General features: G+C 46.4%; 1 protein-coding gene across 1 annotated transcript in view; it reads right to left on the bottom strand.

Annotated features, from left to right (window-relative positions):
• The window catches only part of Hydin (HYDIN axonemal central pair apparatus protein), a 310,664-nt gene that overhangs the window by 81,258 nt on the left and 215,852 nt on the right, over positions 1-13,554 (bottom strand). Inside the window, exons 42-46 of the mRNA XM_057753452.1 lie at positions 9,494-9,708; positions 7,361-7,498; positions 4,705-4,888; positions 2,670-2,811; positions 161-326 (exon numbers count right to left, since the gene is read on the bottom strand). Of these exons, the coding sequence (XP_057609435.1) occupies positions 161-326; positions 2,670-2,811; positions 4,705-4,888; positions 7,361-7,498; positions 9,494-9,708 (845 nt within the window). The remainder of the gene's footprint in view (positions 1-160; positions 327-2,669; positions 2,812-4,704; positions 4,889-7,360; positions 7,499-9,493; positions 9,709-13,554) is intronic.

Here is a 13,554-nt window from a genome sequence, read left to right as displayed (position 1 = left end):
AATAACACTGGGCTTGGTCCTTCTACCTATTGCCCTACCATAGTATCCATGTAAACACAACATGGATAGTTGAGCTTCTGGACGGTAGAGACACTGGGCTGGTTGTGGTTACAGTGGTCGCTCCTTTGCTTCTCAGTAAGCAGGAAGTAAGGGCCGCTACCTGCTTGTTTGGGGGGACTTGTGACTTCTTGAGGGGTGGCTCCTCCTTCGCAGGGCCTGGCTTAGGCTTTTTGATCCTTCGTTTCAGCTCGTCCTCTTCCTTCTGCCGCTCCAGCTCCTGCTGCAGCTTCTTCTCCTGCATCTCCCTGGCCAGCCTTTCCAGCTCCCTGCGTTGAGCCACGCACAGAAAAGAGAGTTTAGGGCCTCTCATTTCACCTGCCCAGCTGGGACCAGCAAGAGCAGGGACCCTGGGCAAAGCTTTCTTGGAAGAAAGGAGTGGGGGAAGGAAAAGAGTGAGGGGAGAAGAGAGGGAAGGAAGGAAGCAAGGAAGGAAGGAAGAAAGGAAGGAAAGGGGCCATAACTATCTTTAAGAGGTCATTCAGCAAATCTCTGATGAGTTGAATGCAATTAGAATTTCTAATTTATCTGTATTTCTATTCCCGTCTCTTTCATGGGAAAGAGAAGGCTGAAAGTAAGCCTGCTCTCTGAGAAAGGATATTCAAGGACAGCGGTGGTATCAGTGCAGGTGCTGTCCGCTCCCCTACACCCTCACATCTGTGTTCAGACATGAAGGAATGTGTACTTTGAATATTAGTACCAGACCAGCTGGCTAAGAGCCAGGATGCTGACTCCGAAAGGCCAGTCCTCTCTTCCTGGTTTTCTTTCCCTTTGTTCTGTGTCTTCAGCCGTGTCTGCCCCTGTGGCTAATAGCAGAGGTAACAAAGCGGGTCCCACATGGGAAGAAGTGAAGAGATGGGACTTCTGAAAATATCTAACCATAGCTTTGTAACCTGGGGATCACAACACTGGATATGATTATGTAACTGAATTCAGTGGCTGGGAACAATCTGGCAATAGTAAAAAGTTTCCGGATGTGCAAGAGCCAAAAGTTAATTAAAAATCAAATACCATGTAGACCAGGCTGGCTTGGAACTCACAGAGATCCACCTGCCTCGGCCTCCAGAGTGCTGGGGTTACAGGTGTGTGCCGTCATGCTCCATGTAACCTTGGCTCTCAACATACCCACTATGCTGTGCACGCCATCACACCATGCATGCAGAGTCAAAGAAGCTGCTTGGCTCAGATTCGAGACTCCTGCATGTCATGAATTGCAGGGTTTTTTTACTGTACAAAGTTTTCTGCTTTTAGAAAAACAGAATAGCTTAATTATGGAAAAGAAAGACTTAAAATATTTTTCTACCTTTTTTTTTATCATGGAAGTATCACATTAGCATGTCACTGTATTAGAATGCTTGGTTGATTTTAAACACTGCTGTATGAGTTTCTAATTTGAGATTCATTTTAAAAGAATCCTAAAATGAATTTTGGCTTGAGCTTAAGGCAGAACTTCCAGAAAATTTTGGAAAACAAACAGACTTCTGATAGTTTGTACTACATATTTATATGAAAGTGTTCCCAACAGTTATTACTACAAATTAAAAATAAACAGTCAATTCTGAAAAATGCTAAAGATACTCTTTGTCCTCCGGTATCAAAAATTTAATTCTCTACATAAAAGTAAACAAGTAACTGGTTGTGGTGGCATACACTTTTAATCCTAGCACTTGGGAGGCATAGGCAAGAAGATCTCTGTGAGTTTTGAGTTTGAGACCAGACTAGTCTACACAGTGAGACTCTGTCTCAAAAGAAAAAGTATATATATATATATATATATATATATATATATATATACTATGCAAATTTATTTCTGTATTTAATAATTAGTAAAATTAAATGTATACCAATGAATTGTTAAAAGATGATAAATTTTATTCTGATTTATTCTGATACCAGAGAATGTTTGGGTTGAACATTAATTTGTCTATATTCTCTGAGGTCATGCACAAGCATTTCTTAGGCAAGGACACAAGAGCACACAAGCCTAGGAAGTCCTGATTTACCTATCTCTTCATCTCCACAAATCTGTAGTTGCTCCTGGTTGCTGTGACTTGCTGCTCACTGATGCTACATCTGCATCCTTCATGATGTGTGTGTGTGTGTGCGCGTGCATGCATGTGCATCCTACAAACAGCTACTGATGAGCTCTGGGGCTCAGATGTGCTCTATGAAGCAAATGCACTGCAGCCTTGATGATAAAGATTTCCCAGGTACCAAAGCTAAGCTTGTTATGCATCTTGATGAATAGACATTTCTCCTATATAGGGGAAAGGATGAAGGTATGCTGTGGGCGGGGGGCAGGAGACACACAATCTCTTTCAGAGTCAGTGAGAGGAAAAAATGGGCGTATATCATAGCTCTGCACCTTCTAATGTTGGAAACCCCAGACCATAATGCCCATGACCATGATGTCTGAAGACAGGAAGGCTGTTTGTGAGATGGGTAGCCTGAGCTTGCAGGCCCAGCTTTCTTGAGTGCTACATGGCATGGGGAGGAATCTAGTTCCTGCGCAGTCCCTAGAGAGGGACATTGAGGGGCTGTGCTTATTCACTCGAGCTGCCCAGACTGAGGGTCATACAGAGGCAGCCATGTGGCTAGCCATTGGTTCCCACCTCTTCTTTCTCTCCCGGAGAGCCTGCCGAACCTCACGGTCAAATGCGATTTTCTCTTCTGGTGTCAGGGCATCATATTCTTCCTCATCTAGGGTTTGGAGACGCTCCTTCTCCCTCGCAATAGCTTCCTTGCGTTTGCGCTCTGTGGAGTGAGGGGGTAGAGGGAGATCAAGGTCTTAGCAGCTTTGCCCACACAGTGACAGCAGGAGGTGGCAGGAGGGTAGATGGCCACACAGTGACAGCAGGAGAGTAGATGGCATCCCAGTCCCTGCTGGGTTTCCTTTATCTCTATAGTGCCAAGTTTGGGTTCCATCTATGGTTGGCTGAGTAGTGGTCCCCAAAGACGCTTACGTCTTAATCCTTAAACTTGTGAATGTGGGGTTTTCCATGACAGAGGGACCTCTGCAGACATGATTGAATTAGCCAGAGTCCCATCAAAAGATTCTTTATAGGAGGGAGGCAGGAGTGTCAGAGACAGGGTTAGCCGCAGAAGCGAGAGTGTGATGGGAGATTATCAAGAAAACAATTATTATTATTAATAATAAGCCCCTTTCAGGTTGATCATCATAGAAAAGTGTTCTAGGTAACAGGAAGCAGGAGGCCAGAACACTTCAAAGGAGCCTGCTCATGGTTCCCAGGAGAATGTGAGGACGCAGACTGAGTTCTGTCCACGAACGAAGTACTTTAAATATTCCCTTTCTTTAAAACAAAGAGCTGTGCAGATGGTGCCCTGAGACAAAAGCCCAAGTGAAGCACAGTTGAGTATCCAGAACCGATGCTTCTCCGAGGCAGGACTCTACCTCCTAGGGACAGTGTAGGCAGTAGTACCCAAGCCCTCCCCCATTGGCCACACTTTGCTGACTTGCTTCTGACTAAACTAATAATAATTCAAGTGACATTATTTTTATATTTTGTATCAATTTTCTTCTTAAAATTGCATTTATTTGCTCTCTCTTTCTCTGTGTGTGTGTGTGCACGTGCATGTGCATGCACACACATGCACACGTGTGTGCCACGGTCCACATACAGATTTCAGAGGACAACTTGTGGGAGCTGGTGCTCTCCTTCTACCCTGTGGGTACCAGGGATTGAACTCAGGTTGTCAAGCTTGGTAGCAAGCACCTTTGCCCGCAGAACCATTTTTTCTGGTCCTTGTTATCTAGTTTCCAATCAATTTTTTAATTGCTATTTTTTTTCACACCATTGAGATAGTGAGAGAAGTGGCTCACCCTGAGTGTACTGTACTTGTAGTTTGGCTGGGCAGCCCAGGCTGGCGGTGAGTTTACAATCCTTCCTACACCTACTGCATACCATCACATTTGGCTATCATGCGATCTTGAGAAGACTTTTGGTATTGTGGGGCTTTACTATCTTCATCTGTAAAATGGGGTGTTGGGACCAATTGGAGTCCTGGCCTTCAGATTCTCTTCCCTGCTAGAGCCTTCTAATTGGAGTTACTAAAAGCTGTGCCTTCCATAGAGGGTCAGAGGATGGGATTTTCACCTGTTGGCCATTGACTGCTGGGTATTTAAGCCTCCATGGTGCTATTAAAAGAGGGCTTTGTACCAGTGATTGGAGGTCCGTGAGTCTGTCTGTCTCTGTGTGTGTTTCCTCAACCTCCAGCCCCTTGCCCGAAGCTCACAAACTGAATTCTAGCGCAGACAGGGGGGTGTGGTGCGTGGCAGTGGGGCAATAATCTTCACTGGTGAGGATAAATTGACCCAAAGTGTACAAAAACAGCACCATTAGGTCAAAGGAACTGTGCGGTTGTCTAAACCAGACCGGCAAGCCAAACATCCTAGGTTAGGATGTGCCCACAGTGTGCTCTCCTTAGCCTGTTTATGATTAGAAACAAGTGCCCCAGTCACTTCCCAGGGCAGAGGTAAGGTGCCAATGAGACACAGAAGTAACAACATCATTTAAGCCCATTGGATGAATTATCGCAGCAGGGAAACAAGTTGAAAAGCACAAAGCCCCATGGCAAGGGAAGCCCTGTTGTGCTTGGGAAGGATGGCCAGGGAGGTCGGGGGCTTGCCTTCTAGCTCCTTTTTGGCCTTCTCCTGGGCTTTCATGACCACATAGTCCTGAGCCATGTTGAGGACATATATGTGCTCCCGGCTGCCGATGGCCTTTAGCAGGCAGAGGAGGGCAGAGGGTGCACTCCGAGCGAAGAGTGTTTCCAGGCTATCGAACACCACGCCTCTAAAGCAGTCACTCAGCTGCAAGCAGAGAGAACGAGACGGTTATTTCAGGCTGGAGATCAGCTGCTCTCTATGAGAGAGAGAAGGCTTGTTCTTGTGTCAGGTTCTGCGTACCCACTGGGCTCCAAAATAAACACCATGAAACCCAAGTCCAGGCGCTGATGCAAAATGAAGGAGCTGGTTTTATAGAACGTACTGGTCCCTCCAAACATAAATGAAGACTAAATGCCTAGTCAGCTATGAAGGAACATGATGGCAGGCGATGGGAGACCAGGGGATTTATTTCATTTCCATGTGTAGAATAAAGAAACAGCTGGGTGGTGGTAGTACATGTCTTTAATCCCAGCACTTGGGAGGCAGAGGCAGGCGGATCTCTGTGAGTTCAAGGCCAGCCTGGTTTATAGTTCCAGGACTGGCTCCAAAGCTACAGAGAAACCAAGTCTTGAAAAACAATGAACAAACAAACAAACAACAACAAAAGAATAAAAGAACAAAGAAAGTGTCAAAAGTTCTAGAAAGATTCATGAGGTGTATGGAAATAAGATGCAAAGGAAAGAAAAGGGAAAGGTTGCCACAGATAGAGAAACTGGCAGTCAGAGCAGCAATAAGACAAAGGCTACCAGCACTTCTCTTTCTGTGTGTGCATGTGTGTATGTGTGTGTACATGTATGTGAATGTACAGGTGAACATGCAGACATATGCATGTGGAAGGCAGAGGACAACCCCAGGTATTATTCCTTGAGAGCCACCCACCTCTTTTTGCTTATTTATTTTGAAATGAGGTCTTTAATTGGGACTTGGGGTTCATCAATTCCATTAGACTAGCTGGCTAGTGAGTCTTGGGGATCCTTTGGTCTCTGCCTCCCCAAATCTTGGATTATAAGTACATATCATCATGCCCAGATTTTATGAGGTGCCAGGCAAATGTTTTACCACTAAGTTGTCTCCCAGGCCCATACTTTTCTTAGTGGTCCAACTGCCTAGGAGAGGAATGACTTTGGCAATGTAACTGGAGCAGAAGGATTCTGGTCATGTGACCACTGAAGAATGACTTCTCCTAAAGTTTAGTATTTACTCAAAAGACTCAGTGGAGACACGGGTGACCAGGAACAACCAAGAGGAATGGAGTTGAATTCCCAGCATTTAAGTAGGTATCAGGCAGGTGTGGGTGCTGCTTGTAATCTTGAGAGGCCAAGATGGGGTCTCTGCAGTTAGCTTGCTAACTAGGTTAGCCAGATAGTCTAGTAATTGATAATCTCTTACTTCAGGGAGAGAGAGAGCCTAACTCCATAAAGAAAAAGTGAAGAGCAGTTGAGAAAGACACCGGAAATCATCAATTTCAGGTTTCCATGTATATGTGTACCTCTCTCCCAACCCATATGCACACACATGGATAAACATGAACACACACACACACACACACGAAATGTTCACTTAATAGTGGCCCAGTGTGAGAAACCAAAGTGAACACAGCTCTGGCCCTCCTAGGTCCTGCTGGTCATGACTGCAGTTTAGTTAAGTACATTTTCATGTGTACTGATGGAGATCAACCCAAAGCCTTGAGCAGGCAGGCAGACAGACAGGCGGGCGGGCGGGAAGGCAGGCAGGCAGGCAGGCAGACAGACAGGCGGGCGGGCGGGAAGGCAGGCAGGCAGGCAGGCAGATGGGCGGGTGGGCGGGAAGGCAGGCAGGCAGGCAGGCAGACGGGCGGGTGGGCAGGAAGGCAGGCAGGCAGGCAGGCAGGCAGGCAGGCAGGCAGGCAGGTAGGCAGGCAGACAGGGAGTCTTCCACTGAGCTGCAGCTCCAGTCCCCTCAAGTTCTTCAAAAGTTCAACATATTGGTTTTGACTTTAAAAGCAGTATGTCCTTAAAAAGAATTTAGAAAGAGTAAAGGAGATATAAAATCCTTAGACCTGCTAACCAAAGCACGCAACACTTAAGTCATACGACAGGAGCTGTTGTTTACCATGCATTTTTTTGACAATTATTTGCAAACATATAAAAGGTCATTTTGTTTTACATACTAATCCTTTTCACATTACATAATGAAAACATTTTTAACAGCAATTTACAGAGAGCCATGCTTTATTTTGGAGACAAGATCTCACTATGCAAGCCAACCTGGTCTCAAATCCACAACACCCCAACCCCAGCTGCCCGAATGCTGGGATTTCAGGTGTATATCACCCTGCCAGTCAAGCTCTCACTTTCAGTTGCTTACATTATAGTTTTTAACCCACCGCTCCTTTTGCTTTATTTACTAATTTATTTTGATGTGTAATCTTCTGCTCCCTGCATCTTTAAAGAGCGGCTTCAGACTGTAGGGAAGGGAGAGACCAAGAGCTGTCAAAGGGATAAGCAAGTGGCTGTTGAGAGACCCATGGGCTCTGAGCCGCTGAGGGTGGCTGATGGCCTAGCATCTCGGCTCTCAGCACAGGCTCAGCTTGCGAGTTCCAAGCCTGTAGCTTTGTGTGGGTGAGTGTGCACGCACCTGTATCCGCTCAGCTAGGATCTGAACAAGAAGTTCATCTGGGAGCACACAGCTCATCAGCCCGGTCTCACCTCCAACACTGGCGCTGACACTGAGCCGCCGCTGGGTGGGCCCTATGAGGAGAGGGCTGGAGGGAACCTGATGAGGGAGGGAAGAGCCAGAAGTCAGAATCTAGCTTTGTCTCAACGACTGTATCTACAAGTCACATAACCACCAGGAATGTCATACAGCTGCTGTAGGCCCCTTATTTATAAACGAGGACGGTATTGTAAAATGAAGGATTCTTATCCTCTCTCAAGAGTGGCTGGTAGCTTCAAGGAGGGTTACCATGGGAGGTGCTGTTGTATCTGTCCTGAACTGTATTCGACTGTCCATTTACTCAAGAGGTATTTACTGTGTTCATCACGCACCAGCCCCTGGTGGACTAGGGAACCAACAACGAGCAGGGCTAACACTGGCGCTGCCTACGTGGCTCTTAACATTCTCATGGGAGATACAGAGGCCGAGCACCTCTCACAGAAATCAGTCATATTTCTGGCAGGGAGGAGGAGCATGATGGGAAAGTGACCAGAGACAGGAATGAAGAGCAGTGATGGGTGGGGATGACCACAGTGAGATCATATTACTTGGGCGACACAACAGGAGACAACATCAAGAAAAAGGCCATTCTGTGAGGAAGCTGCAAGCTACCTCGGCTGGCCCTGTAGGGATGATTTGGGGGCAGGGCTCAGTGTGTAAGGAATCTTGTAAGCAATGGAGCCAATGGAATGGAGGTGGGGGCCAGACATCTCAATGGAATTGGTGAAGGAGCTTGGGGGCGGCCAAGACAGAGCAGGTTGTCAGCACAGCCATTCTTTGGAGGAGTTACAGTGAAGAATGTCTGCAGGATGAGTTAAGAGCAGGGGATGAATGTAAGGTCATGTAAAAAAAGAAGAACACATTACAAAGAAGGAAAAACAGGAGAGAAAGGACAAAGGTGGGAATTTAACTCCTGAACTGAGTAAGAGGGAAAGAGGTGATGTCCAGGGTACAGGTAGAGAGATCAGCCTGGAATGAGGGCAGGGGCAGGAGCTCAGCTGCAGGCAGGGACAGCTCTGGGCTATGGAAGCCTGCTGGGAGATGTGTGGGGGGTGAGGATGAGGTTGTTGTCTGAGCTCGGCAGAAAGATTGCTGACTGAGGAGGAAGAAGAGCAGAGTGTCTCAGAGGTCAGGAGAGTGAGGAGGGCCATAGCATGGGCATTTTGAATGGAGGGCCATAGCATGGGCATTTTGAATGGAGGGCCATAGCATGGGCATTTTGAATGGAGGGCAAATTTACTAGGACAGACATTGGGATGTGTGGTGTTAACTTTCAGGCTACTTAGGAGAGACGAGTAATTTTTCTAGCTATGATCGGTTTGGTGTGGATGGAATTGAGTCCACTGGGGCTGGAGATTGACTGCCTGGGGAATATGATAAAGGAGAAGGCAGAAGAGAGTGTGGACCAAGGGACAAAACTGGAAGAAAACGACAGTGAGGTGGGCAGAGAGAAGGAGGACTGGAGGTTTCTATGGGACCAGTTACTTGAAGATGGTGGCTGGGGTGTAGGGTGTGTGATACCGTTGATGGGTGTGTAGCAAGGTTGGTGTGCAGGGTGTGCGATGCCATTTTGGGGGGTCACTTTTATAGACTATCATATCATCAGCAAATAACGAAAGTTTAACTTCTTCCTTTCCAATTTGAATCCCCTTAATCTCCTTATGTTGTCTTATAGCTGGTGTGAGCCATAGGAAATTACTATTATGGGACTCTAAAAATGGTAGATTGAATATTGGCCATTTTCTATGGTTCAACTTCGCTTCTTCTGTAGCTGTCTTCTCTTCTGTCACTACTTTATTTCAGATAATTTGTAAGTGTGATCGTCTTCCTCCGTCAGTGCAGCCTGAGCATGAGACCTTGTTTTCTTCACCTTCACTTCCCTGGCATCCAGCTGGGTACCAGATGACTGCACACTTATTCCTGAAGGAGTGGAACAGGGACAGCAGTCCCCTGGTAAGGACAGCCACAGAGGCAGAGGGTGCTGGCCCAGCCGGAGGATGCCAAGGAGGAGGAGGAGGAAAGGACCCAACCTTCTGCCCAGGGATTCCTGCCTACCTGTGGTGTTTCAACTGGGTGCTGATGATGCTGCTTCTGAGACCCAGACCAGTGGCTATCCGCCTTGCCTTTGGGGACCATCACACTCCCACGCACACTCTTTGCAGGTTTAAATTCCTGGGTCACTAGAGTGAGTTCTGAAGTAAACTTGCCCAGGTTCTCAGTGCTGAGTCGTGCTGGTACCCCAACATTTTGCGTCATTGAAGACTCCTGGGCTATTAGGAGAAGGTGGATTTTTAGGAAAAGTCATCTTACAATATGAAGGAAAATCACAACGGGGATGGTACACCGAAGCCTGTTACTCTCTTATAGAATTCTGTTTTTTTTTTTTTTTTTTTTTTTTTGGTTTTTTCGAGACAGAGTTTCTCTGTGGTTTTGGAACCTGTCCTGGAACTAGCTCTTGTAGACCAGGCTGGTCTCAAACTCACAGAGATCCGCCGCCTCTGCCTCCCAAGTGCTGGGATTAAAGGCGTGCGCCACCACCACCCGGCTCTTACAGAATTCTGAATCATCTTCCCATACAGCTGACTGACCCGGGTTGGAGGTGGCTCCACCCATCAAGCCCCCTTGGGTCTGGGCTCTTTTCTGCCTGCATTAGTTACTTTTTTTTATTGTTGTGATAGAATCCTGTGACCAAAGGCAACTGATAGATAAAAGTGTTTATTTTGGCGCATGGTTCAGAGAGATAAGAGTCCCTTATGGAAGGGAGGCATGGCAGCAAGCTGCAGGAACAAGAGCTGGGAGAGCACATCTCACAGAGGAAGCTGAGAGAGCAAACTGAAGGGGGAACGAGGTTATAAACACTCCATGACATACTTCCTCCAGGAAGGCTGCATGTGCCTCCTCAAGGTTTCAGAACCTCCCCAAACAGCACCACCAACTGGGGACCAGGTGTTGAAATACCTGAGCTATGCAGGAGATTCCTCATTCACACTACCCTCCTGCCCATCTTTTCAACAGCCCCTGCAATAGTCCGGGCCCACTTTCTTTCCCAGCCCAGAGGCAATGAACTTCTTCAGTTGCTTGTGCATAAGGCCTTGCCTTGCGAATCGGACACTTTACCTTTCTGACATTTTGGGCGGTGGCAAGGCCAAGGAATAGCTAGGGCAGAGTTCTTTCTGCCCTCAGCAGAGCTATCTCCAACGATAAATGAGTTAAGCAAGAAGTGTGTGATTGTTAGCAAATACGGCTTTATGCACACAGTCAATTTCCTCTTTTTGTTTCTGAGTCCCCTTCCAAGCAGATGCTACTCTCGCTCAGCTCCCTCTACTGAAATGCCTTCTAAAACACCAGCCATTTACAATTTGTTTTGAAAAACTCTTGCTGGAGCACCTTAGTGCCTCCTCTGAGCCTCAGTCTTCTGATGGATCCCTTGCCTGATACATTTGCCACATCTTCTTGTGTCCCCTGGGATCCTGTCTTCAAAGATGGACTAGGCACCCCTGAAGGAGACCAGGGGTGGAGAACACGTTTTTTCGCCTCCTCAGCTAAGGAGAACCTGTGGTTCTCTAGCTCACAAGGAGCTGTCAATCATCTCAGCCAGGAAGTCTCCAGGGTTCCCTCACAGTTGCCTTTCATTCTGGCTTACTGTTTTCGGCAACTCCCTCCTCTCCCAGGATTTGGGAATATGCAGAGAGAAGCCATATTGTACCTGATGGGGGACTAGGGAGGCTGAAATCCCCTTGTGGATAAGCCACAGCTGAGTTCTGCGGCAGTCATGGGAACTTGCTGATCCTCCACTCACCACGCCCTTCACCATATCTGACACACCCACTCTGAGGGACTCAGCATCCTCAGAGGCACTGACCACCAGAATCTCACCTAAGTCTCGACAGATCTTCACTGTAGACTCTGGCTCTCCTGCCCACCCCGATCTTCACTGACCATACAGTTTCTTTATAGCTCGTCCCTGTGCCCCAACTGTTTCTCGTCCTTTGCACCCTTCATATTTTAACAAGAGCTTCTAGGTATGATGTTAGTATAAATTTTAATTTGAAGGAATGACTTCCTTTCTCCTTCCCTTTTCTTTCCGTCTTCCTTCTTTTTCTCTTCCCGCTCCGCTGTCCTGTCACCATATTCCCTATGTCCCCTTTACTGCTCAATTTCTCTAAACAGTGATCCAAACCACCACTGTCATAATAATGAATATAATTAAAAAACTTCCAATAGCCAAATAAAAGTTAAAAAAATCAACTAAAATGGTATATTTATTTAAACTTTATATGACAATGGATAGTTCATTTTGTAAGCCAACCATAACAACTGAGACAGTGTTGTGAATTCTCCTGTCTGTTCTGCGTCCCCAGGGGTCCAGCGTACACTATGATCTTGTACTGCACCTAAGCTTGAACTGAGGCTAGTGGCTTCTGCTTGGCATCAGCAGGCTTGGACTTAACTATCTCATTCCAGCCTGTTGACTGTAGCAGACAACAAATGCTGGTTAGGGCCCAACCTTTCCACTGAAGCTCCCGAATACATCAGAAATCTCTGCGTCTTGAGAAACCAACGTAGGGCTCATTCCCTTGTAGCTTTCAGCAGAAGCCAATTCTGCTCATTTACTGGGTCAATGACTTTTTGTTTTTTAAAATATATCTTAGCTCTATGCCAGACACTGCTCCCAGGGCTGCAAATACAGTAGTGAGGAAAATTAACATAATTCCCGTCCCAGAAGCTTCTGTCCTGAGAGCCCTGGGGACAGACAACAAAATAAACTAAGCGAAATGAGAATAGTATGTTAATTAGAGCAAAGGCTCCAGAGCAAGAAGGCAGAAGATGCAAAAGCCTCACTCACCTTCTTCCTTCCCCAAAAGCTGCTAGGTTCTCTCCTTCTTTCCTCAGTGCCTGTCCTGCCGACTCCCTGCCTTTGAGACCCCGCCATTCTAAGTGTCCCCTGGCTTTTCTCACAGTGCTTCCTCCTGACACACAAGTCTTCCCCAAGGATCTCCCTTCTCCTTCTGGGCCTCTCTGGGCCAATCCCACCTCTCCCAGTGTCTGCAGCTCTCACTTCATTGACAGACTCCCCCAGCCCTGTCCCCAGTTGTTGGTACTCAGTTCAGGAGCGCAAACTCATCATTTCGCCAGGATGCTAATACAATCACATGGATCATTTGTTTATTGGAGGAGAACATTTAAGAGACTTGGAATCATGAGATTGCCTGGGATTTTCCCTTAGGAACCATTCTCTTGTCTACCTAGCAAAGAACCTTGTTTTCTCCCATGAGCACCGCAAGTGGAGGACTGAGAGTTAGTTGATCAGATAGCAGGTATAGTGCTATCAGGAACTATGACATGCTCTTAGGGCTTCATGGAGAGAGGATCCAGCTCTAAGCAGTTGCTTTCCTGACCCGTGACCCTCAAATGACCTGATGGAGCCAGGATTCTTGGCTTGTGATGGGAAGACCACTCCAGACTTCTCTATGATGAGATCTAAAAGCTCAATCCATCTCCTTATGCTGCCTCTTCCCCCAGGATTCCTTTTTTCAGTGAATGACTCCACTCTCCTAGTTTCTGTGGCTCGAAGTCTCTGCAATCATCCCTGAACATCCCCCCACTCTTCCAATTCTCTACCATGTAGGTAGACACAGACACAGAAACTGAAATGTCTATGGCTGTGGTATTTTCCCGAGCTCATCTCTGCCTTCCCTCCAAGTGTCAGCCTGCTGTAATAAGAGCGGCGGGGCTGCGTCCCCGGCACCCGGCCACCCGCATGGCTAACTGGTTTTATGGGATGATTGGTATTTGTGAATTACTGTTTATAGAAAATTGTATTGGTACTGTTTCTTGTATATTGATATATTGAAGATTGAATGTGAGTGTTCCTACCTCTATTTGTGGATGAGTATGCTTATAACTTTGTCTATATTGTATTGATACATCTACCATATTACATTGTACATTTCTACCTCTGATACTATGACATTGTTTACAGTTGAAGATCATTGTCTTCATATATTACACAGTTGTTTATTCTTTTAGTCTTCAAGTTAGATAGGTATTAAAAATTATATGTTTGTCATATTTATTTTTAAGTTAATCAGGTCTTTTAGTTACATAGAGATTAT

This window comes from Chionomys nivalis, chromosome 21 (genome assembly GCF_950005125.1).
Source record: "Chionomys nivalis chromosome 21, mChiNiv1.1, whole genome shotgun sequence".
In the NCBI taxonomy this organism is placed as follows: Eukaryota; Metazoa; Chordata; class Mammalia; order Rodentia; family Cricetidae; genus Chionomys; species Chionomys nivalis.
The sequence above is the reverse complement of the archived record's forward strand: the minus strand, read 5'-3'. Positions and strand labels throughout refer to the sequence as shown.